The sequence below is a fragment of the Ochotona curzoniae genome, unplaced genomic scaffold, assembly GCF_017591425.1.
Source record: "Ochotona curzoniae isolate NIBS_2020 unplaced genomic scaffold, NIBS_Ocur_1.0 contig_1302, whole genome shotgun sequence".
NCBI classification, from domain to species: Eukaryota; Metazoa; Chordata; class Mammalia; order Lagomorpha; family Ochotonidae; genus Ochotona; species Ochotona curzoniae.
The window spans coordinates 14,248,607-14,274,146 of NW_024465035.1; the positions used below are offsets into that span (position 1 = coordinate 14,248,607).

Consider the following 25,540-nt stretch of genomic DNA (forward strand, 5'->3'; position numbering starts at 1 on the left):
CGCTTTGTGGTGGGTTAGGAAAGTGTGGACAACTGGCGTGTTTAGTGACTCTGAAACGCGCTCTGGTAGTCACCGGGAGCGACGAACCCCTGGGCCGTGTGGGAGGGCAGCTAGAGGAGGCTGAAAGTGAGCCCAAGTCCTCCCGGGGGCTGATCCAGAGGCTGTTGATTGGCAGGCCCGAGCGAGCAAGGGCTGGAAGCTAAGAGCGAGAGAAGGCTCTGGGCGGCTAGAGGTCCTGCCCAGCTGTTGCGAGGAGTTTCCTGTTTCCCCCACAGAGCCGAGTGAAGTTGAGTGAGTCACTCGCGCGCACGGACAGACGACACCCCGCGCGCGCACCCGCTCGGGCCAGGAGCCGGCCTCCTGCGCAGCTCCCCTCGGCCGCCGGGGGCCTCCGCCGGCTGTAGGCCCCCCTCCTCTGGGCCAGCCGGCGCCACATCTGGACGGCACATCTGCCCGGCCCTCCAGGCGCGGGGTTCCCATAGGGCGCGGCGTGGACGCGCAGCCGAGGGCTCTGGGGAGGCGCCGTCCGCTGCGCTCCGGGCTCGGTCTATGACGAGCGGCGGGGTCTGCCATGGGTCGGGGGCTGCTCAGGGGCCTGTGGCCGCTGCACTTCGTCCTGTGGACACGCATCGCCTGCACGATCCCACCGCACGTTCAGAAGTCGGGTGAGTAGTCCCAGCCCCGCGCCGGACGCGCCGCCGAGGGGCACCAGGGGCCCCTGCGCAGCGCTTTGACAGTCGGCCCCGAGCGCTGGGGCGGAAACAGGGGAAAGTTGCCCCTCGGCTCCCGCAGCTGGAGAGAGAAAGTTGGTTTGCAAGGAGGGCACGGGGTCCACGGGGCCCCCTTTGTGCGCGCGGGAGAGGCGGTGCGCTAGCAGCGTTCGCCCGAGCCCCCACCCCCGGAAAGGGAAGTTTATGAAGTTAGTGATCTGAAGGCGGTCCGGGGAAGCAGCGGCCCTGAGGAGGCCGCCGAGGCCGCGGGAACAGCCGCACACCTGGGCCCCGGCGATGCTGGGTGCCTCCGGATTCCTTCCCCTAGCCATTTCCAGCCCCCAGAGGCCAGTTACCTGGACCGGAGATCCTGGAAACGGCAACACGTTACCCCCTCGGCCGGTCCTTGGCCCTGAGTTCCTGGAAGCGAGTTCCAGGCAAAGAGAGCAAGGATTTGCAAAGGAGTTCTCTGGCTTCCCTGAGGGTTTGGGGTGGAGGGGCAAGCAGTGGAGTTGGGTAGGTAGATGGGGACGAGTTACGGAGTGCCTGCAGGCTGCCTGGAGAAGGCCTAGGTACCTGGAGGGAAGCATTCCAGCCTTCAGGGAAGTGAAGGTTGTCCAAGACTGTCATTCAGTGCAGAGTGGTGGTTAGAACCCTAAATCCTTGGGCCCACCTGATCCTTGTTGCTGGAGCTTTCTAAGGGGACTTAACAGACAAACAAATAAGCAAAGCAGGAATTCGGTTCTTACCGACTTGTTATGGAGAGTGCAAGAAACCTTGAGATATTAAAAGTCAGAGTGCGTGCAGCTCTAGGTGTGCTGTGTCTCGGGGAAGCTGGGTGCTGCTGGGGCAAGTCCTGCCACTTTCTCAGACCCCAGGTTTTTTTATCTGTCACATGATTGGATATGGCTCTTGGTTGACATCTTACCACCACCTGCGCCACAGCCCCAGGCACCTTTTGGTGACTTGGAGATGTCCCGTGTCAATGTTGTTTGAAACTATAGAGACACCGAGAGGCCCATCACACGGAGGTTTTTTACTTACCATAAGGATTGTCTAAAAGAAAGAGGCAAAAAAATCCAAAAGGTGCATTTCAAATGATCTAAAGTAGATGGGAAGTTTAGCAGTGCATGGCTTTAGTGAGGGGTGGCATGAAAATCGCTGTTTTAAGGAACTCAAGATATCGCCTTGTGGCAAGCAAATAAAAAAAAATAAATCTTGACACAGATGTGAGTTCTATGGTTTAATATAATTCCACAGCATTTTGTGCTTGGTTGTTTTCTTGAAGTACCGGAATGTTCCACCAGCTCTGATTTTTATGACTTTGGAGCAAAATCAGAGCTTTATTTTTGGCTAATAAATATTATGTCATCCATAATTCTCTGTGTTGAAAAAAGGCCTTGCAACATCGCCTCAGCTGAGGAAAGGAGCAGATGAGTGGGCCTTGGTTTTGTTAGTTAGCTTTTGTTTACAAGGAAAAGATTTATGATTTGCAAATTCTAGACTCAGGGTAGTTCTCCCGTCAGTTTCATTTCACCTGTATGCATGCAGTTAGCTCACAAGCAGAGTGACTTTTTCTTTGGGTTTTTGAACAGATTTACAAAGCCCGGAGGTATCATGTGTTTATGGAATTGAAGTTTCCAAGTGGTTGAATGAAAGAGTTGTTTTGAATTTGTGTTCATTTGCTCCAATTAAGTTTTTCAAAGATGGTTGAGGGCTGACAAGGGCTCTATACCAAAAATGAGAAACGTAATCTCACTTGTGTTTTAGTTTTCTGTTAAATAGTTTCAGGATTCTTTTATCATAATTGGCAGACCATGAGAACATCAAAAAAATTAACGTAAGACGAACTATAAGAATTAGATTATTTGCTGCCTCCCATGGGATCATCTCAGAAACCCAAAATCCTCTCTTCTGTCCCGTGGAAGTTAAGGGTTTCAGTGTAAGAGCATATTTCTCGAAGAACTATCTTCCAAAACTTTGTTTTGAACTTCATAGATTCCTATGTGCCCTAAATTAAGAAAAATGCACATTAGGTGAAAACTGGGTACTTGACGATTCTTAGACTCAAGAAAAGATTCTTGCGGGGCTCCATATTGGTAAAAGCAACATTGAGGTTAAGCTTTAGTAAAATCACTTTTAGTGACATGCTTGTTTTGTCAGGGTCAGGGATGAGAAATCATTAGGCCCAGAATTTGGTCTTTGGTCTACTTGCTTTTTTTTTTTTCTTTTCATTCTTCCCCCTTAGAACACATTTTCACCTCCACGCCACTTCCCCTAATAATATCTTATTTTTAGTGAGTTATGGTTGACACAGAATACTTGTCCTATTTTGAGCCCACTATCTTCTTTGAGGCTCAGCATCCCACGACTTCTCATTATGGCCATCGTGGTCAGAATCATCATTTTGCATTTCAGTTTAGTGTTCCCTCTGTTGTCAATGTGACTCTTTGGAGTTTGTTCGAATTCGGTTTCTGTTGAGTTTTCCCATTAGCCTCATTGACGCTCATTTTTCCTTGCTGACAACATGTCTTCCTTGAGTATCTGCTGCTAGGCGGATTGTGCAGACCTGCTTGCATCATCTCAAGCGAATGGGATGGAAGCAATGTTGTCCCTCTTTGAGTACGCCGTGAAGTGAGTTAGAAGCAAAGAGAATGACGCGTATCTGGGTCCCATTTGCTTTGGAAGTGTCATGGAATTCTGCTGTTTTATATTCTAGACTTTGTCAACTATTCTTAAGCAAGTTGCAGTTGCATGTTGAACATCCCATCCCAAACCCTCTAAATGGCTATTTGAATTGGTTTGTTCTCACTTTTCTGTAATTGTTTCGATTACAGACTTGGGCCATCTTTCAATTCCACAGTGGCCGGACCACAATGGCAAACTGAAATGACACCAGAGTACTTCAGAAAGTTTGTGCACAAATGGAATTTAAAATGAGTTGATAATGGTGCAAAAATTGTTTGAATTCCATGCAATTTCTAAGTATATGCATCCGCGTGAACATTTTGAAGGCTGCTGCTGCTGCTGCTGTGGGATGCCCTGATTCTTTAAGGCTTGGAAAACCTTCCACAGCACGGGCTGAGCCTGTCCTGTTTTCTGTGTTCAGGATCTCGCATTGTGCACGATGCCATGTTTTGCACTTTGGAAATGCTGATCTGTGCCTGCGTGTCTTCCAGGGGACATAGTATAACTGATGTCAGGCCTTCTGAAGTCCAGCAGTCAGTCCTTTTCCCCTGTGGATCTGCCCTGGGTAGTACAAAATTTTCACTTTCATGTTAGCCCTGACCGAAATGTGCAGTTTGGCTGGATTTTCTTATATTATGTAATTGGTCCCTCTATTCCGGTGAAATATGGGGGGAAGAAGTTTCCACTTGCAACAAATGTGATGACAAGCTGCTAGAGGGTTTTACCCACCGTCTTTAGACACAATTGTAAACCAACATAAAGCCATTCAAAACCATCGCAAAACTTTTCAGATGCTTTGGCCAAAAAAAATCATGCAGTAAATACTGAAATTTTTTTCTTTTTATTTTAAAACTGAAAGGCTGAACTCTAAATTTAGTTTTTCAGTTTTTTTTTTTTTAAGTTTGGATTTAAAAGCAATGAAGAAGTGTTGGGTGAAGGAAAGTGTGGCCCTGTCGCAGCCACTGCCTGCTGCTGTAGAGCAGTTTGGATATTATTTAGGCCCAATGCTAACCACAAGGTGGTTTAAAATAGGGTGAAGGGGAAGTGTACTTCCTGGCGGCCACATGGTGTGCCTAAGCCAAGTTCCACGTAAAAGCACAACTCCACCACCTTGTTAGCTTCAGGCTTCCAGCTCCTTCACGGTTTCAGCAGAGTTAATTTGTGACTTTCGATGGAAATGTCTGAGCAGATATGCTTGAATAGCAAGAATTCTCCCCACCTACTTTGCTCTCCCTCTGCCCCTTGTAATATCGCTGGCTGGGAACTTGCTCTCTCCGAGTAGGGCTAGATAATGATTACTCTACTTGTTGGCCTGGCCCGTGGGTTAAGAGGGTGGAGAATGCTGCGTGGGCCCCTTGGCTCAGCTCAGGGAGATGTTAGGGAGAGCTAACGTTGGACAATCTATCCCAAGCCAGCTTCTATAATATGATCTAAATAAGAAAATGTATAAGATCAACTTTGTTGCCTGTTTTGTAAAATGTCACTTTGAGATATGTGTGTGCGTGTGTGTGTGTGTGTGTGTATGTGTGTGTATGTGTGTGTTGTCTCCCCTGCATTCTGCCAGGCCCACTTTCATGATCTAGAAGTATATTGGAAGGGAAGTGAGGGAGGGGCAAAAATGCAGTATTTGAGACAGAGGAAATTTACTATTTCACATCGTGGGTTTAGTGCTCCTGATTGAATTGACTTGCTTTGTCTGCTTGATCTGCCTCTTCCTCCAGCCTTTGTCTCACAATAAGTCAAGATAGGGTGGAGTTTCTGGGTACATAGAAACAATAAAGTTGCCAGGCTGATGATGACCTGCTTGGTGGGGCGGGGGTGGGAGGGACCCTCTATGAGGGAACTACGGTTTTGCCATTGACATCAGTTGGATATGGGCCATATTCAGAGATATTTATTAGAGATCACAAATCCTGAGTACATAAGAGCTTCATCCATGCCCTGGCCTCCAACAGGTGCAGGTGAGCATAAGAAGAATAGAGAAAAAAGAGAGCAATTAGACACTGACGTTCAGGTAATCCAAAAACTCGTTAGAAGTAGTCAGGATTCTTCTACCTTCTTTTGTGTGAGGGTGGCTCTGGCTTTCACTTGCCAAGATCAGCTCCTAAGGTCTTGGCAGCCAGTGTGCAGCAACTGTTCCCTGCATGTTGTCAAATTCCTCAACGTACCACGCCCTGTTTAGACTTCTTAAGAGTTGTAGATCATCTGCCTTTATAAATAATTAGAAGGATTTTAGCTGCAGGTCAGTCAAGTGCCTGGGACTGGTGGGAATTTATCTGGGAGTCAAGATATGCAGCTCTTTCCCCAACTTGCTGTTTTTCTGATGAAATATTTTCCTCCAAGTTTTTTTTTTTTCGGCTCTCAGCCCAAAAGACAGTGTATGGACAGGAGATCTAGTGTATGGGCAAAAGGGTGCCACGTCCTGGGTTTGGATGGCATTCTGCTTTTGTTTGTCTCTAACCGGGCCTATGCCTGTGGGGTGAGAAGACTCCGGGTATGCCACTTGCTATCCTGTCCCATTTCTGAGATCATGTTTTTGGGTACTGAAGACCTTGAAGTCCTTGCCTTGATGATTGTAAGTCAAAATCTATGAAGACCTTGGTAAACTTCAGCTGGAGGGATCCTTCAGTGTGTGTGGTGTGGTGTGGGGTGTGTGTGTGTGTGTGTAAGAAAGAGAGGGAGAGAAAGAGAGAGGAAGGTATACACTTGATTGTTCATACTACATAATTCATAGTGTCTCTCTTGAAGAGGCCAGCATTCAGCTCATATTGATGTCTCTGCATACCATCCAATTCCAAAGAAGAACTTGCAATACGTGAAGAATTAGTTCAAAAGATTACCCAGTCTGCCAAGATGTTGGGAAGATAGATTTATCAGTCAAGGTAGGAGAATAAAACCTGGTTGAATGACTATAAATGCTGGACCTATGCTATGCGATCCTCCATTCTACTTTTGCCCTGGACCTTCCAGGGTTAAGTGTGCAGCCGGCATCATCTCTGTGCCACTGAGGGGATGCTGGATAGTAAATAGATTTTGTTTGTCACATCCTATTTTCCCTGGAGCAGAGGGCATTGCTTCTTGATTTAAAAGAGCAAGCAATCTTTCTCTTAATTATAATGTTCTATGTCCCTTAAGAAATTTTTTTTTATACTTTGTAGTTTCTCTTAATGGAAATTTAGCTCTTCGCATTTGAGTTGTTCTACCCACTTTTTCACTTACACAATATTTTTTTTTGAGATTTCTGCCACCTTAGTTATGTTTGTGCGGTATATTGAGACCACTGGTGCAAGGCGAAGCGTCATCGGAATGCTTTCTTCCAACTATTTCACCTATTTTATTTAAATAACCCATGTGCTTCTGAAGCCTCTTTCAAGAAGGCAGGAATGGCAAGGTGGTTTAGAGAAGACAAAAGCTCCCCAGTGCTGCAGAAGGGAAGGAACATTTTGGGTCAGGTGTGGACATCTTCAGCGTGGACCACAGCATCTCTGTTTATGAAAGTGGTAAATGATTACAGAGCATGTGAGTCACTACTGCTTTGTGGATTGCTACCCATCACTTCTAGACTTTGTAAAATTTGTCTGCATAGAGAAATCGACTTGACCTTACGACCTTGATAATTTCTCTCAAGAGAGTTAGTTGTTGGACAAGATTCCCAATGTGGGGAGTGGCTACCTGCATCATGCGAACGCAAGCATCATGTTGAACACTTAAAGTGTATTACGTAGCCCTCACTACAACTTCAGGTGGTAGGTTTTACAATACTCTTTATAAGTCCTCCAGAGATGAAGACATTTGTCTGAAACTACCTGATTACAAATGATTATGCTGGGGTTGCAACCAAGGTGGCCTGTTTTGGGGATATAGACTCACTCATTTATAGAGACCAGGCTGGCTTAATTGAAATAAACCACTTGTCTGCTAGATTATAGCAAAGGTGTTGGATGGTCCTAGAGTTTAAGAAAAATTATGATGGTTGAATTATCTGATTTAATTTCTCTAGCAAAATAAAACAATACTTGGTTTCCATACCACGGATTCGACATTGTCCTGTCTTGTGACTTCGGTGGGAAAATGAAAAATGTGCATCAAGTGATACAATCTTGGCTGAATCTGGGAACCATTATGCCATCAGGCAGTTGAAGTTCTGAGTGCAACAGGCACTTGATCTGGAAGGTTTGGAGGAGTGCCTGATGGCATCAACTATGGCTGTGCACTGGAATATTAAATGGTATCATGAAGCTCATGGAACTTGGTCTTCAAGCCTTCTCCCTGGTCTGGGTCCATCACCTGGCACTGAGAAAAGCCCTGGCAATGAGGATAACAAGTGTCAGGTCAGACAGTATTTCAGAACTCTTATGATGCCCTGAATCTTTCAGTTCATCTATAGAAGTTGCTTTATAGAAGTTTTCCCAGATTTGGAAGCAATTAAATAGATGTAGGTAATGTTATCCATGATGAGCTGTGGAAAGAAGTAAACTTGTTCAATTTATTCAGTAAATTGAAAGAAATTCTGATCAGTTGTAGAGGAGACTGACTTTTTTTTCTCTGTGTAGCTGTATATTGCAAAATGTCAAGAAAAGAAGTGGTCAAATATAATGCAGGAAAAAATTGGGACAAAGTATTTCAGACATGTGCTTAGTAGTTTGATGACTATTTTTTTAAAATCCAGTTTTATTCATGGAATTTTCAGTTTTTCAGAATTTATAATTTATAGAAGATCATTTTAACTGTAAATACTTCCATAGGTAAATTTCTAGTCCTAATTGTATAATTTTTTTTTTCTCAAAGAATGCCCCTGAAATGTACAAGTTTCAACTTCCATAAGACCCTGATCTATACCTCGCCTAACCATAGGGCTTGATTTTGGCTTGGGAAATAAATGAAGAGCTACTTCCTGCTCTTCCCAAGACAGAGAGACAGTCTATTGTTATGTCACCAAACCAAAGCTCTTCCCCAGATTTAGCTAACCCTTCACCAGTTTTCCAACTTTAGAGCCCTGTGACAAGTAGAGAAGAAGTTACAAAAAGGTCATTATCACAAAACCTAGGTTTTGTATGAAAGGTAAAGCAGAGATGACCGTTGTGTTGAGATTGTTGGACACTTGCCTAGGTGATAACAAGCAAAGACTACAGTGTGTGGTGCCTGGCATCAAGGCATTTGATTGACCAGGTTATGTCCTCCGTCTCCCAGGTCTCATTTACAGTTTGTGTAAAACTGACAAAACTTAGACTAAATGAGATCTCCGTTTTTTTTTCTTCTGTTCCAAAAGCTTTCATTCTCTGGGATAGTAGAGAATATCATTGAAGTTGACTTAGAAAGCATTGACACAATGCTTAACAAAACAGCCGTAAGTCATAACAGGTTAAACTGACAAAGACTGAAAACCTCTACTTGGAGTTTGATAGAAATGACTGTTACTAAAAAAAAATAATAATTATTTTGAAAATTTCGTATGCACTAGCATTGGCCTGTTTATCTCAGCTTAGCTCAACCATTCTGGCCAAAGAAAGGACTTACTTGGCTTTTGTAGTGGTATCATTTCCTTTTGGTTCATTTTGGTGTTGTCAGGATCCCCATGGTCTGAAATGGGAAAAGTGTCTGTGAAGACTTTTCTAAAGCTGCATATGTATTTTGAAAAGCTTTGTCCTTTCTAGAAGTGAAATTCAAGGAAGTTTCTGGCTTGGCTGGTAGGGGTTGTATATTGGGAAAGAGAGAAATGTTGTCTAATTATTGTTCTGTTGCCTTTTAATGATTTCTTCCCCAGTTTTCTTAAAATACTCTCTAAAAAGACTGAATTTGTTCCAGGCTGCTGTTGAGGCGGGAGAGCTGCTCTGAGTGCTGTAATTGGGCCTCTGTAGGCTTGCAGATTCTTGCTAGTCCTGCATGGGAATCTTTGAACCACTCTTATGTGAGTGACAGTCTTTCTACCCGTGGCGTTCTTGTTGTATTCTGCGTGACCCACAGCATTGTGCCAACACAGACCATGCTTTCATTTGTCACGCAAACAGAGGGATTTCAAAAGACCCATGGAAAAAGGATTTCAAAGATATATAAATCTATCTATCTCTCTCTCTATCTATCTATCTATCTATATTTGTTTTGTATCAAAAGTATTTGAAATCTGTGTCTGTGAGGGTGTCTTCAGAAACTATGGAAATACATGTATGAGAAATAATGCGTGAATTTCAGTCTTTTGCGATAAATGTGATTTCCATGAACTTTTGGAAATCCCTGTTCATGATAAAAGAAGAAACAAAAAACAGTAGTGATGTCTTTTAAATTCATGATTCTGGAATTTCTTATTATCTTGTAAATAGTTTCTTGCCACCTTCACTTTCTTCTATTACAATAAGTTCTACCATAAGAAGAAACTTCTGGTCTCGCAATTTGCATTACCTCTCTTGCCAGCCATTGATTTCCAAGAGTGAGCCAAGGGCCAGTGTTTTCCTTTGCTGTCTACTTACCGTTCTTGTGGCCCTCAACCATGGACTGGTTTGTTCTACTTTCTGACTCCTTCAGGAACTTCATTGTTCTCTAGACAGTCAGTCACATTATCATTTGTATTGAGGTCCAAATGTTGAGCTCCAGCATCCTGACCCTGCAAGCTGTGGTTGGCTATTGTCTCCCAATGACAGCAACTCAAGACAGTCTTATCTCTTACTGTTCATGGAAGAGGCTGGAACCAGCAGCAGTAGCCCAGCCCTGAGAACGAATTCAAAATGAAGGGTCTTGGGTCCTTCCTTGTACTTCCTGCACTCACTCCTGCATTTGTGCAAGATAGTACCAGGACACCTCGTGCTTTGAGAAGCACTGTTCTCCTAGCCCGAAAGCATTTGGGAAAGAGGAAGTGAGTTATTGGCAGTGATTCTGGTGCGTAGCACCAGGCTTGTCTCTGTTGTAAACAAAAGGAGGATTCAGATGGGAGTTGAACTTCTCTCTGAAGGCCCACCTTAACTGTACGTAATAGCGCACTAAGACGAGTGGAGGAGAGGGTGTGCTCCTGGCAAGGGTTTTACACCAGTCTCCTTCACTGAAGCAACCTTACTGGGTCTTCCATCATTAGATTATCTTTCCTTGACCATGAACTACGGAAGGAAAAACTTTGTTTCTGAACTCCATGCCAGGTGCATTTACCTCCTTAAGCTTTTGCAGTGACACATGTAGGCCTTTTTGCATGCTAGATTTGATGTTTCTTGAAATCTGTAACATTCTGTTCTATACAAAGTATGTACCCAACAGATTGATTAAAAAAAAAAAAAAGAGCAGAGAAACCTTGCTTTGCAACACATAGCTCATGTTGCTTCCTGTTGCGTCAAATCTCAAGTTATTCATCAGAACACGCCTAACATCGTAACATCTAGAATCCTTTTATCAGATATTTATTTACCTAGTTACACCCAAACCATAACCATTTGGTTTCATTTTTAGTCTTGAATTATGCTTCTACTATCCTACCACTACACAAAGCTGAACTGTTTTCTGTCACTTGCAAGAATGCTTGGACCCAACATGATAATTCAATTGGTTAATTCTCCCCCTGTGAGTGCTGGTACCCCGATTAGGTGCCGATTCATGTCCTGGCTGCTCCACTTTCCATCCAGCTCCCCGCTTAAGGTCTAGGAAAGCAGTAGAGGACAGCCCAAAGCCTTGGGATCCTGCACTCGTGTGGGAGTGCAGGAAGGAGCTCCTGGCTCCTGGCCTCGGATCAGCTCTGTTCCAGCCATTGTGGCCATTTGGGGAGTGAACCAGCAGATCGAAGATCTTTGTTTCTCCTTATCTCTGTAAATCTTCTTTTCCAGTAAAAATAAATAAATACTTTTTAATGAACCTCTTAATTGTTTTTTCCTCAGCGATATCATTTGTCACTTCTCTTGTTGACCTGCAGGCATCAGCATCAGTTCATGTGTTCTCCAAGTCATCACTTTGGATAGATGTTCCATGCTACAAAGCCTTCCGTGGATCATCCGTACAAATCCTAAGCAATCTGACATGTTTCTACATGAGGTCAGAAATGGCTTCAGTAGCTCTGTACGCCAATGAGACACAAAACTGATTTTAACAGGAGGAGCCTCTTCCCCATATGCTTCTGTAGGTGAGCCTCACATCCTGGGTGGCCACTTGACCTAGACTTGGTCATTTATGCTTCTGCCTTCCCATCACCTAGCTTGTGATAGTTCTCTATCCCAACCTCTGCCCCCATACATTTTCTCATTATCTACCAGACTCCTACCATTGCTGCAGTTCCATCCTCTGAAATACCACCTGCTCTAAGTGTCTCTTCTTCTGTGGGTTCTTTCTTTTGCATCTCTTCTGATTTTACTCCTTTTGCTCCTGGTATATCTACAGGACTTGTGTCTCAATCATATGGTCCATTCACCATGCTACCTATAGTTATACTTGTAGGTCAACTCCTTTTATTAAAATGAAAACTCTTAGAAGAAGAAAATCCTGATTCTATACTAGTACTTAGCCATGACTTCACACTGCACATGTTGGTTTATGTGTTGGACATTTTGCTGTTGTGTATTCTTTGCTTTTCAAGGCAAGATGGACTCTGGATCTAAGACAAGGTGTGGAGATTTTTCTTCTACACCCACGTGCCTCCTCACCTCCAAGTGTGTCGGTGGCTTTGTTGTCTGTAGTCACCTTTGTCTCACTTAGAAATAGGCATGGGGAAATCTTGAACGATCTGTTGTGTGTAAGTTGCTCTTTACAGTGAGATTAGCTCTGTCTGCGGTCTTTAGTTTCTGTGAATTTAGGGGTGCTGCAATGTGTGGGTTTTAAGGACTGCTGTTTTTCCATCCATCACAGGCTGCTTTTGATTCATTTATCCTTTGTGTGAATTTTGGGTAGAGGATTCCATTCACTGTGACTCTAGAAACTAGAAAACGTTATTTACTCAGGACTGCTGTTTGCGCACTACCTTTCATTTTAGTGAATCAGGAGTTATCTGCCACCGTTGGGATTGTTGAAGAAGGGGTAGCTTAAGGAGTGTTGGTGTAATGGAGAGGGGCTGAAGACAATGATCTACTTCACCAAGGGCAAATATTTCCTATTGCAAAGGGGTAAGACTGCACTTTGCAGTGAACTGTGTGGCAGTAAGAGGTGCTTAGATGGCGTTAGACACAGAGGTAAGATGCCAGTGGGAACTCAACACACAGTGCATGTTCAAGGCCCCGTGTGGTTCCAGATTCCAGTTTCTTGATAAAGCTCACTCTTGGAGGCAGCAAGGAGGCTCAAGTAGTTCCATTCCTACCATCCACATGAGAGTTCTGAAATGAGTTCCAGGCTCCTGACTGGCCTGGCCTGACCCTGGTATTTGTAGGTATTTGTGGAGTGAACCAGGAAATGAAAGATGTCTGCTTCTCTGCTTTTCAAATGAAATGAAACATGTAAAAACTAAAATGACGAGTGCTAAGGAGACTTCAATATGAATTCTTTGCAACATGGGAATTTAATAAACATGAGTCCACAAGGAAGATCTTAAAGCATTTCAGTCCATGGTCTCCATAAGCTCCCTGCAGACCTTCCTCGAATGAGCCTGCAGACCAGGCATTAGGAAGTGTGTGCTTCGTGTCCAACTATACTTCCAGATCCTTCTGCTTGCCTACTCATCAGATCATCATGCAAAAAGACACTCCTTTATGGGGATTCTGGAGCCACCAGCAAGTTTACAGATGGATGAGCTGTGCCTGTTACACTATATCTATGGGAGAACATGATGTAAGGATTTGGGTACTAGGTTTTATTCTTCTGTGACACTGTCCAGGTTGACATGATGTGCCATTGATTAGCTTTCAAAGCTACTGAAAACATTTATCTTCTGAGAGTCTAATGATGATGTAGAGGAGAATATTTGTAGCAGTTATGCAATCACATTTATTTGGCACTTTATAATGCATTTTCACAATCTCTGTGTTGCCCATTATCAGTTTATTAATGAGATGCCTGTGATATTTCAGGGCACAGGGGGCAAACATTTCTTAATCGATGACTTCCTTCTTGAATAACTGTTGCAGTGGCAATTCACTCTAACCTTCTATAAGCCAAGCTCATTGGGTTTTCCACTCCCAAGATGTAAATTGTTTTATATGAAAGCAAAGTAAGTATTGAATATCTATTTGAGTTCTGCTAGATAGAACAATTTTGTTCTTCTTGGTAACTTTCTTCAGACATTCATCTTTCTGAAGTTCTGGGAAAGGAAGTGAAAAACAGCACTTGACCTCTGCTACAACGTACTGTTTTGATCATGATCAGTTCTTTAATAAAATGTCTTCAAGAAAGGAGGAGGACGCCTGTGAGAAGCTTGAGAAATGTTGATGGGTCTACATTACTTCTCTTTAATCCGCTTCCATGTTACCCAGTGTGACCGGGATGGCTGATTTGATTCTTGCACTCTGTAACTTGAAGTGCCTTGAAGTTACAAGAAAATGAGGGAATCAGAGTGACAGCTGATAATGACATTGGAGAAAAGCATCATTTAAACTTTTAAACCCCAGTTTGCTAAGGCCCAGTGTGCACGTCACCAGTGAGGACCAGAGATGCAGGCCAAGATGTTGATTTTCTTGGACTTTTCTGCTTGTATCCTTTGCCTTGTATCTTTTGTTGTTGGAGTAAATGTTAAACTAAATATTAAAAGTGACGTAAGAGTCACACATTTGTTATTTGCCTTCTTCTCCATGCAGATACAAATAAGCAAACAATCTAGTGCCAGGAAACCACAAAAGAAAAGTGATTTGGATAATCTAGCTGCCACAGAGATTCACGGGAGGCAGAGAAGGGGAAAAAACAAATTCTAGTCTGGTAGCATTGAAGAGAATGCATTAACCCTCTCTGACGTCGTGACACTTAACTGCTACTACATCAACAGAGCAGTTCATGGGGCCAATATTATGGCACAGCCTACGCGGTGCTGGTCTACAATGTTGGCATTCAATATGGATGTCAGTTCAACTCCTGCATGCTCCACTTCCAATGTGCATGCCTGGTAATGGAATTCCACACGCCTGTGTTTGTCTTGACCCAGCTGTAGCTTCTTTGGCTAATGGGGGTAGAGTCGTGAATTGGCAGACGGAAAATGTTTTTCTTTCTTTGTCTTTCTGTAACTCTGCCTTTCAAATACATAAAATAAGCTTTTATTTACTTATTTTTTTTTAACAAAAAACAGGGCTTTATTATTGGCAATACAACTTCACTTACATGTCATATTTAATCTTGAAAATAATCCCCTAAGATGGGTGTAATTATTCCATTTTACAGATGTGGAATTGGAGGCCCAGAAAGATGAAGCCACCTACCCAAGCTGTAATGGGACCATTCATCCACTGAGACATTGTAAAGTACCATGAGTTTGTCTTTTCATCATTTTGCCAATTTCAATCATTGTGCTGTCTTACTGCTTCATTTATAAGGAAAACTGTGTAAAGTGTGTGGTTCTTCATGCTTCCAGAACTACAGTGTGGAGCAGGCAATGGAAGGCTTGACATTACAAGTTGAGTCCTTGCTTGAAGAATTGCAAGCTCTGTATAGCTAAGACGGGAGAAGTTCCTCCTTCCAGCCACACTTCTTTGACAGTTTTGTCCACCCGTCTCACTGGAGTTCAGACTATGTAATGAGTCATTTTCCTTTTCCCCTTTTCTTGTGGGGGTAGCTTTGCTTGAGACACCGGGTAGTCTGCCTTTTCGAGTGTTCTGTCACTTTTGCCAGTAGACTACAGTTGCCATTTAGAAAGGGTTGCGCTGCTCATTCTGGGTCTGCGGTTTTGCCGTTCCCTCTTCAAGATGGCCAACTTGATATGGGTATTTTTCCACAGATGCAACCCTTATTCACCACATAGATGGAAGTCTGGTGTTACATTTTGCTTCTTTTCCTAGAAGGAAAAAAAAACAAGCAAAAACAAACAATAACACCCTCTATGACTGGCAGAACACAAGCAGCCCAGATACTAATTTTTAGTCAAATTGTTTTATATAAAAGTTGCCCATTGAAGAGTAGCAGAGAGAGCTATGTGGCGGTGATGCTTGCCAAGGACCCTGTGAAGGAATCGCCTTTAGTGGTCTGTCCTACCCTGTTAAATTATGCTTCTGCTTTCCTAAATTCTTCTCCCATTCTCAGAAGAGAAGCTCATTGGATCTGATTTGGTGAAGGGTGTGGTAAGCGAGCAGTGCACTGTAACACAGACACCTCTCCCTGCTCCTGCACACTTTAGGTGATCATTTCCAGGGACTTTGTTAGGGCTGGGGCTTGGTGTCATCTTTTCTCCTTGGAGGGGATTTTCCATCCAAGATGAGCCTCATGAAACAGTGACTGGTGTCATGAATTTCCGTGATAGGTGGAGGGATTTTCGTCAAACTGGGAGAGATTTTGATGTGAGCTTTTTGTGTGCTTTTTTCTTTATAATATCCAGCTATTATTATTATTATTATTATTATTATTATTATTAGTCTGGAGGCTGGCATGGTTTTATATCAGGCTAATTCTTCTCCTGTGGCTGCAACTTCCCATGCGAATGGTAGTTTATGTCCCATATGCTGCACGTCCGATCCAGCTCTATGATGATGGCCTGGGAAGCAGTGGATGGCGGCTCAAAATTTTGGAACCCTGCACCTGTGTGGCAGGCCCAGAAGAAGCTCCTGGCCCCTAACCAGCCCAGCTCTGGCTGTAGTGGCCATTTAGGGAGTGAACCAATGGATGGAAGATTTCTCTCTCTCTCTCCTTTTGTCTCAGTAATTCTGACTTGTAAGTAAAATCATATGTATAATTCTATTTCTTTTGGAAAGCAGAGAGAAAGAGAGAGGAAAGAGCAGAGAAAGATCTTCAATTCGTTGGTTCACTTTCCAAGTGGTCACAACATTTAGGGATGGGCAGACTGAAGCTAGGAGCTAGGAACTTGAAGCAGATATTCTGTTGGGCACAGGGCCCAAACACTTGGTCCACCATCTTCCATCTCCCAGGATGTGTATTAGAAGGAAGCTGGACCAGAATCAGAGCAGTGGAACCGACACACCAGTATGACATGTGTGTTCCAAGCAGTGGTTTGTGCTGCTGTGACACAACATCTATGTGCTTTGTTTTGAGAGGGGGTTCTAAAGTCATTGTTCCAGAATAATATTTTTATGGCATCTTTTTGAAAAGTACAGTTTCTACCTACTGATTCGTGATGACTCAGATGTCATTTGGCCAAGAAAATAGAGTTGAAACCTTCCAGAAATGGTCCTTTGTCAACTTTGCTATACAGATGAAGCTCAGCACATATTTGATGGCACTACGAGCATGACAGAGATAAGGAAAGACACGGCTCACAAGTTTCTGTTGTCTTCCTGTTTATTTTCGTCTGTCCGCTGATGCAATTTTCAGAAGGGTTTTGTTGATAATTGCCCTCTCTGATCCAGGCTCTCACTGGTCGGCCACATTTGTCTCCTTGAACTCTCTGTCCCCGGCGCCTTAGAGATCAGCACACATTAGAGATTCAGCTTTCTCAGGAAACCCACTCCTTCCACCCTTCCATCCTGTTGTAGCACGATTTGCAAACCGGGAAGAGCCACTTGGAGGCTGGTGCAGCGCTGTCCAGGAGTTCCATGTTCCATGTTTCTGACTGCTCTGTGTGTGTTCCTGATCGAGTTCTCTCCTCCTCATACAATAGGTCCTTTCCTGTGTTCCATTTATGTTTTAACCATGCTTGTGCATCGCAATCCAATGAGTGCTTTCAAAACAACCCTGAGATCTAAGATAAACTCCTAGAAGCTCTGATTCACTGCCCAAGCCTAGGACCCTGGCTTCAGTGCTGTGTTATAAGATCCCCCCAGATGATTTAGATGTGGAACCCAGGTTGGCAATCACTGATGGCAATGAGAAAGCCTCTCTTGGGGGCTTTTTAAAGGAAACATTTGAAGAGAGAGAGAGAGAGGAAAGAAAGAGAGAGAGAGCACACGCAGAAGAATGACTGGACTGTCTACTGCGAAGAAATACCATTTACTGGGTTTAAAAATCTCCCCTCTGTCAATTTTAATCCCAATACAGCAAATATGAGCAAAGATTTAGAGTAAAGCTTTAGGACAATAAGAATCTCTTGACTTCCAGAAACTGACCCATGGACCAGAGCAAATGCAGGTCCCTGTGAAAGGCTGCCTTACTCTCTCTAGGTGGTTCAACCGCAAGACCTAAGGAGGCACAGCACTGAGGGTTGGGGTGGAGGTGCGAGATAAAGGCAGCTTTTCCGAAGAAGACAGTTGGCCTGGGTCTGCAAGGCTGGATATAACTCATAGAGATGCACCATTGTCCACCTGCCACTTCAAGGATCATGCTTCTCCACTTGTTTCAAAGAAACCAAGAGGAAGCTGGGAAGTGCCTGTAGGTTGACATGTCCACTGGCTTCACGGTCACAGGTTTTTGATGCCATTAACCGTGAAAACACAAGCCCCCCGGGACAACTCGTGAGCAAACTCTTCCTGGGAAAAGACAGGCAGAAGGAGCTAACTCTTTACCAGGCCAAAGGCTTTCTGATGAAAAGGGATTGGTTGTTCAGCAGAAAAGTTGACAGATTACTTAACCCTAAATACAAGATCGTGTAACTTAGGCTTATTTCCCTAGTTACTAGCCTTTTACAATCAGGGACCAACTTAACAAAACCACAAAGGGCCAGGAGTCACAAAGTGAAGGAGAGATCCCCTTCTTTTCCCGCAATGGCAGTGCGGTCAACAGAAGGTTGGAGACGCATCACAAACCCCACCCCTTGCATCAAGCTGGCTCCTGATCCTACACTGGGGTGGGAGGTCCATCCTCTGCACACTGGGATTTTAAACAAACAATAATGTCTTCATTGTCTGTGAAGACGTGAAGAGAAGCGCTTTAGTGTGTCACTTTGCATGATCCTGCGTCTCAGCCTTAGCTTCTGCCCAGATCGGACTCCAGGCGTAGTCGCCTCCGGATGCCTGTGGGATGAAGTGCAGACAGACGTGCTAAGGACATCATTCCCCAGGATGCTTACAGGTTTCTAGGCCTCCATTCCAGGAGTAATCTCAGAGAAGCGCCTGGCTTTGTAATCCTAAAGACTCCAGAGTCCTAGTTAGGTTGCACCTCAACAGTCATGTTGGATTGTGTGTCCTGCCGTGTCATGATGATGGATCTGAGACTAGGACACATGGGGATGATTCAAGAACAAATTACGCATAGCAAGATCTCCGCTTGTCCAGAGAAGGCATTTTAGGGAGCTTGCACTTCATTGTCTTCATCATGAAGTTGATATCTAAGGTGTCATCATCTTCACGGTACCTACTGCACAGACCTTGTGTAACACTGCCTGAGTTTCCTCTCTGTACTGCACCGTGTGTTCATGAACCATATGTGGCAGGCACAATTAAACAGCTGAATTTTAAATATTTATTTCGATTATTGATGTAGGCACAAGTGGCCGGTGATAACCCTAAGGGGTGCAACAATTACACAGTCTCTTTAAAATTCTCATTCTGCTCAAGTTCCAAACAGGCATGCTCATGTCATTTCTTAGCACCTGTAATCATGGAGACCCAGGCTTTTTTTTTTCTTTCCCTGTTCTATTTCTCCAGTTCTCAGTCTTAGAATTATAGGCTGTTTCTGTCCTGGAAATCTGACAGTCACATGTTTATGAAACCTGCCTAAGACACCCTAATTATAATACTTTATCGGAGGGTGATTCTGCCAGGCTTGTTTATATCATCTGTGTTTTTAGTTTTGATCTTAAAAGGGCTGTAAAAAATAGTATTTTGTCAAAGGAGAAAAATTAGCTACAGATGGAGTGGTTGGGATTATAAACAATTCAAACTCCTTCTGCAAATATTGGGCTAAGGGAAGTTATAGCGGTAGATCCAAGTCATCAAGGAGAGAATTGGCTTGGGAGAACTGCCTTTAATTGGGCCTAGCTTTCTTCTAGTGGCCATCGAGTGGCTTTCCTGAAGGCATCAAGATTTTACCCCGTGAATAAATTCCCCCCATTGTCGGTCAGGTCTCTGCCATGGTCTGCAAGAAAGTCTTCAGGCTGGCTGGCTGCGATTTAAATCCACAGGAAAACCAAGGAAAAAAAAAATCCAATGTTTTCTCTAAAATATTAATTTCCTTGCTCCGGGCTTCTGTGGGCTTTGGCTGGAAACTTAATCTGTGCCCCTCGATGTTGCATTGTGTGTCAGTCACTGGAATGGGGCTTACTGAGAATTACTAGATGCCTTAGGAGTCCAAGGAGTCGCACTTGCTATAAAAAAAACAGCCTTTAATCTTAGGCTCGGGGACTTGCATTTTGGGAGGATGTGCCAGCTGATTTGAGCCCCCACAGGTCTCAGCTTGTTGTAGACCTTCGGTCCATATCTCTCACTTCTGGAACCTCCTGCTGCTGCCACTCACAGCTGAGAGGTTTACCCCCTAACTCCAGCTCTTGTCCCTTAGGTCTCCTACTCCTGTCTTCACAGACACACTCCAGCAGCTAATCGACTAATACAAGACACACTCCCTTGGCAGCTAGATGAAACTTTGATTATCAGTGGCATCTGGGCCAAGAGTCACACACCTTTTCTATGAGATGGCTTTTGAGCTCTAACTGAGTTCTGGTGGGACCCTGACCACTTTCATTTCCAGACATCCCGGAAACATAGGAACCCAGGGAGTTTGGGGATCCCTTTAGGTCAGCATTATACCATGAATGATGATAAAAATAATACTTCGATTGTCGTGGGTGGCCGCACGTGGTTGTGCAGTCCCTTGACACTGAACAGGTGATTTCCTGTGGTTGTAAGTCAGGTGTACTGAAATACCACCAGCCCATGTGTGTACAAGGTGCCTGTGCCGACAGCGCACCTAGTTGTGACCTTAACTTCAGAGGGTCGTGTTTCAAGGAAGCCGTGGCTCAAGGGGGCTCCATGGCCCTCCAATGCCTGAACTAGCTCTTGCCAGGAAAGAAACTGGCTTTGACTTCTAAAGTGACTTGCTTTGGTTGCTGATTCCCATCACTCAGACCCTGAGCCTAAATCTTAAAAAAAAAAAAAGGACAAAAATCGTTGCTCTATTGACATCTTGTATACATGAATGATTTTATAAATTGTTCTAGTCCCTCTGTGTGTATAACTGCATTCCTTATCTAGCAACTACAGATATGCATCTATTTTTTTTTAACAGAAAAGGGAGATATCTCATAGAACTGAACTATGAGAAATAAATTTCTGTTCTAGTTAAATTACCCAGGGTTGAGTATTTTGTTAAAGCAGCACAAATGGAGGAGGCTGGCACCAATTTTTGTGGGCTTCTGAGGGCTTGGAGGAGAGCTGATTTACTCATTGGGAGGTTGCATCATGACCACTCACCTGGCCAGCGCCCCTTCATGCTATTTACTGCAAACAACATAAGGTCATGACAGAAGTGAGTAATGCCCAGGAAAAAGAGCTCAACCGTGCACTGTGAGAAAACAAGCAAAACTGCCCAGTTTAAGGGCAGATTCTCAGATTTCCTTTCAAATTTCCTGCCCTTTATTGTCCTTTCTTGAAGTCTTAACAATGTATGAGACTTGTTTCTTTTTCATTGCACTTCCTCTGCTTGAAAAAAAAAAAAAAAACAACACCAAGGGAGAGTTTTCAACGCTTTGTGTGTGTTATCTTACCAACCAGAGGGAATCCGGCCTTGCCTTTTTGTCTTCTTAAGCCAGCCTGGCAAGGGTCAGTTGATTGCTGCTAATCTGTTGGAGATCTCCCTCAGATCCTTTCAAAATGGATCACTGCTTTCGCAGAGTGTTTGAAACTACACCAGGAGTTGTCTCCACTTTCATTTCCTTAACACCAACTTGATTTTTGATTTGCATTTGGGGGGGGAAATCAACCATGAATAGATAGTATGATGGAAAGAACTTGACTTTGAAGATTGGCTTTTTTATTCAGCCAATATGTATTGAGTTCCTACCATGTAATAGCTGTCCATCGTGGAACAAGAGACCTCACAGTCCCGCCTCCTCTGGCCAATCAGGCTGTTGACCGTGCCGATCTCAGCAGTTTGTACTTGAACACTCTTTGGAGAAACAAGAGCAAGGATAGTTGCACACCCATTCATGAGACATCCTCAAGGCACTGCTCATGCAGTGGGATGGTTTTATACAATCATGCCTGATTTTATTATCACACATCATTCAAGCTGAGCCTAGCAAGTGTATTCAGAGTCATCGCCAAGGCACCTGTAAAGCTGAAGGCTGTTTGTTTTAAACTCTTGCGGCAAATGTCTTTGCTCTAAGTCAGTTTCCTCCACACCCCCCATAAAATCAGAGGAAATGCCTACGAAGTCTGCATGGAAAGTGGTCCTTTGTCACCTGACATGGTTTTCCTTCCTTTTGACCTCATGATACGCAAATGACACTGTGCAGTGCTGTTCTTGTGCTTGCAAACTTGGCAGCTGCAATGATCAAGTTTAAGTGTGTGTGTGTGTGTGTTGACCAGAACATGGTCCCTAAACTGCAAGCTAAGGCATTGTAAAGACTGGATTCTTGCATGGCTGAGAAAATAAGCCAAATATACACTAAATGTTCAGGTTTGATGAACCTGAAGTCAGATTTCTGGCGAATAGATCATTGCATCTCATTCCATTTCTCCAGGACTAACAGGTTTAAGTTGGACACATTGGAATTGTTCTGCTTTCCTGGTGTTTGGGGTTGAATTGTGCATTAGTGAAAGGAACTTTAGCATCGTCACGCTCAATCCACCTATTTGAGGGGAGAACAGGCATAAAAGGGTTTTTTTTCCCCAAGATTTATTTATTTTTACTGGAAAGACAAATTTACAGAAAGAAGGACAAACAGAAAGATCTTCATCCTCTGGTTCACACCCCACGTAGCCGCAATGGCCAGTGCTGAGCCAATCTGAAGCCAGGAGCCAGGAGCTTCTTCTGGGTCTCTCATGTAGCTGCTTTGGGCCATCCTTGACAATTTTCCCAGGCAACAAGCAGGGAACTGGAAGGGCAGAGAAGCAGCTGGGACTCGAACCTGCATCCATATGGGATCCTAGCACAATCAATGCGAAGACTTTACCCACTAGGCTACCACTTCAGGTCCATAAAAGCGGCTTTGTAAGTGCCCATGAACATAAAGTTGACCAGTGGTTGTCAGGGCTTCTTTGTTTTTTAAAGATTTATTTATTATTATTATTTTCTGATTTTAATTGGAAAGCCCAGATATACAGAGTGAAGGAGAGACAAAGATCTTCCATCCCCTGATTCACTCCTCAAGTGGCTACAACAGAACGAGCTGAACCAATCCAAAGCTAGGAGCCAGGAGCTTCTTCTGTGTCTCCCACACGAGTGCAGGGTCCCAAGGTTTTGGGCCTGTCCTTGACTGCTTTCCCAGGCCACAAGCAGGGAGCTGGATGGGAAGTGGAGCTACCCGGATTAGAACCGGCTATGGGCTTTTTTTTTTTTTTTTTTAAGATTCCATTATTTGAAAGGCAGAATGTCAGAGAGAGGAAAAGAGGGAGAGAAATCCTTGATTTGCTGGTGCAACCCCAGAGAGCTGCCGGAAGGCTGCAACAAGGCATGGCCAGGAGCCAAGATTTCCATATGGATCTGCCAGGTCCTTGGATATTGGGTCATCATCAACTGGATTGGCAGGTGCAGTAGCAGGCAGCTGGACGGGCACTTCAGCTGGCACCTGTGTGGAATGCTGGTGTCTCAAGACGTTGCAATGCCAACACTGGAGGAACCTTCTTACTGTGCCCTGGTTGCATTGTCTCATCATGATGCATTTCAATCCAGCCACAATCCTACAAAGTCATTTTATGTGCTTATTCGAGAGGCAGAGCTTCAGGAAGAAACGGATAGCTTCTAACCCGTGGCTTACTCCACAATCATCCGCAATGGCCAGATCTTGGGCAGGCTGAAGTGAGAAGCCAGGAACTCAGTGCAAGTCTCCACACAACTGGCATCACCGCAGCCTCCCAGGTTGTGCATTAGCGGGAAGCTAGAGTTGGAAGCAAGATGTGGGATGCTAATGTGCCAAGGTGGTACACAGATGTCTTAGCCAGTATCCTGACCCTAAGGCGACGTGCCTGGCCCACATCATCAATTTTTACATGAGGAAATAGCTTTGAGGAGAGGAAACGAAGAAGTCCTATTTGCGACATCTCTGAATAGAAATTCGTGGAAACTGCAATTCTGAAAGGGTGTTTATTTTGGAACCTATACCTGAGAAGAGTCTTCAAAAAGTTTATGGAAAAAATGAGCATTATGAAAAAAAACAAAAACCACATGGATTTCAAACACTTCTTTGTGCTTAAATAAATTTCTTTCAATTTGATGTTTCCACAGTCTTTTTTGCAATACCTTTATACTTAAAAATCTAATAATGTTCTCGGCTGTTGTTCTTTTAAAAATCCCTCAGCAGCTGTGGATCAAAGAACACCATTTTAGCAAGACAGACAAGCCGAATTTTTTCAGTATTGTAGAATTTCGTAGTTGTAAGGCGCTTTATTGCCTCCCCACCACTGCGTGGTAGATTTGCTCATTTTATTCATCCTGTTGCCAAATCACAAAGGAACTGTCTCAAAGCTGGAACAGATCAGCCCTTGCCTGGCAAATACGCCAAAGTCAGCAAAGGACCTGAAAATTAAACTTGATTCTCAAGTTACTGTTTATTTGCAAACCCTAAACTACTGATGAGCAATATTTTAAAAACAGACTGGCTCAAACATCCAAGTACTCTGGGGGAACTTCAACACAACTGTGATGGATTCTGCTGTATCACCCAGAACGCATTGGCACATGGAAACAAAAAAATATATGATTACATTTCAATTTGTCTGTTCACTCAAATTTTCCTGACAGGCGTTTTGTAACTCAACGGACTGGTGCTTTCTGTTGATGAGTGGGGATACATGTAGCAAGCCCTTAATTCTCTTGTACTTTTCTCCAGTGCCAGAGCCAACGCCATGTGACATCTTCCTTCGCCTGTTAAGTCAATGTTGTGTGTCACTTTGTATTTTCACATGTGCTTCACGCACCTAAGTTTGCTCTTCGGCTGGACCCCGAAAGGCCCCGTTTCCTAGATCAGGAGCTAGCTGTCTCGAGGAGGTTAGTGGCTTGCCTGTTGGCATATAGAGAAAACAGCAGAGTGATGCACTCAGGTCTTTGAGCTCAGAGTTCTTGGGTTCCTCATGAAGCCCTTCTGATTACGCGTCTCTCAAAGCAGATCAAACCGCTCCAAACACCTTCTGCAAGGAGCCTTCTGCTCTTGCTCCCCTCTCCATTGTCACTTGGCTCCCAGGGGCGACACCGACACTGCTGCCTCGCTCTTTTGGCATGGGGATATCTGTTATATGGCTGAAGTGTCGGGTGTGCTCCTCTGGGACCACTGGCCTCATCTCTGAGTAGCCTGCTGTGTCGCTGGCTTGGAATCTTCAGCCCCTTTTTAAAAGTGCCTTTAACTGTCCGTTTCCCCAGAACTAAAATAATAATGATCAAATTTCCTGGGTTTTTTTTTTGTGATGATGAAATGAAATAATCATCGCAACACTTAGAATTCAACTAAGCATGGGGTCTGTGTTCAGTCAATGGTGATAATAGCAAGTTACTATTCCCACACAGATCTAAGTTCCAAAGTCGATGACCTCTTCCCTTAAATGAAAATGTGATTATCCACATGAGAGAGTTAAATGCTCTGTAGAAAACACCCGTATTATGGAGTTAAATCATGACATTTTACATTCCAGTTAAGTCTCTACTATTAGGAGGTAGAACAGAATGATTAAATTGAAGTGCGGTTAATTGTAACTATTTGAGTGGCCGCAGGCTGAGAGTATATGATGTGAAGGGGTTGGAAGGATGAGAAGAACATGAGGATGTAGGCAAACACCCTCCCATGCCATGGGCTGTTTCCATGGAGTGATGTAGCCCTGCTGGGGCCAGAGGCTTGTGTTAAGCTGAGTGCAGCTCTGGCTTCACATCTGAAGTATCCTAACCTTGAAGCATGGTTCGGGGGCAGACGTTTGAAACTGGTGGTTAAGAAGTTGATTGGGATGTAAGTGCTTGAGTTTGATTCCCAACTTCCGCTTCATGGTTCTGTTTTGTCCTAACGCTGACCTTGGGAGTCAGCAGGGGATGGTTCAAGGTGCAGGCTTCCTGCCACCCAACTGCCAGCTTTCCAATGACCTGTC

General features: G+C 44.0%; 1 protein-coding gene across 2 annotated transcripts in view; it reads left to right on the forward strand.

Annotated features, from left to right (window-relative positions):
• The first annotated feature begins 253 nt into the window (after window positions 1-253).
• TGFBR2 (transforming growth factor beta receptor 2) overlaps window positions 254-25,540 on the forward strand; it is a 74,684-nt gene continuing 49,397 nt past the window's right edge. The window contains exons 1-2 of one of the 2 annotated variants that reach the window (XM_040963915.1): window positions 271-665; window positions 14,658-14,732. In XM_040963915.1, coding sequence (XP_040819849.1) covers window positions 572-665; window positions 14,658-14,732 — 169 coding nt within the window. In that variant the 5' untranslated portion in view covers window positions 271-571. Of the gene's footprint in view, window positions 666-14,657; window positions 14,733-25,540 lie in introns of both variants that reach the window. The other variant, XM_040963916.1, reaches the window with a different exon arrangement.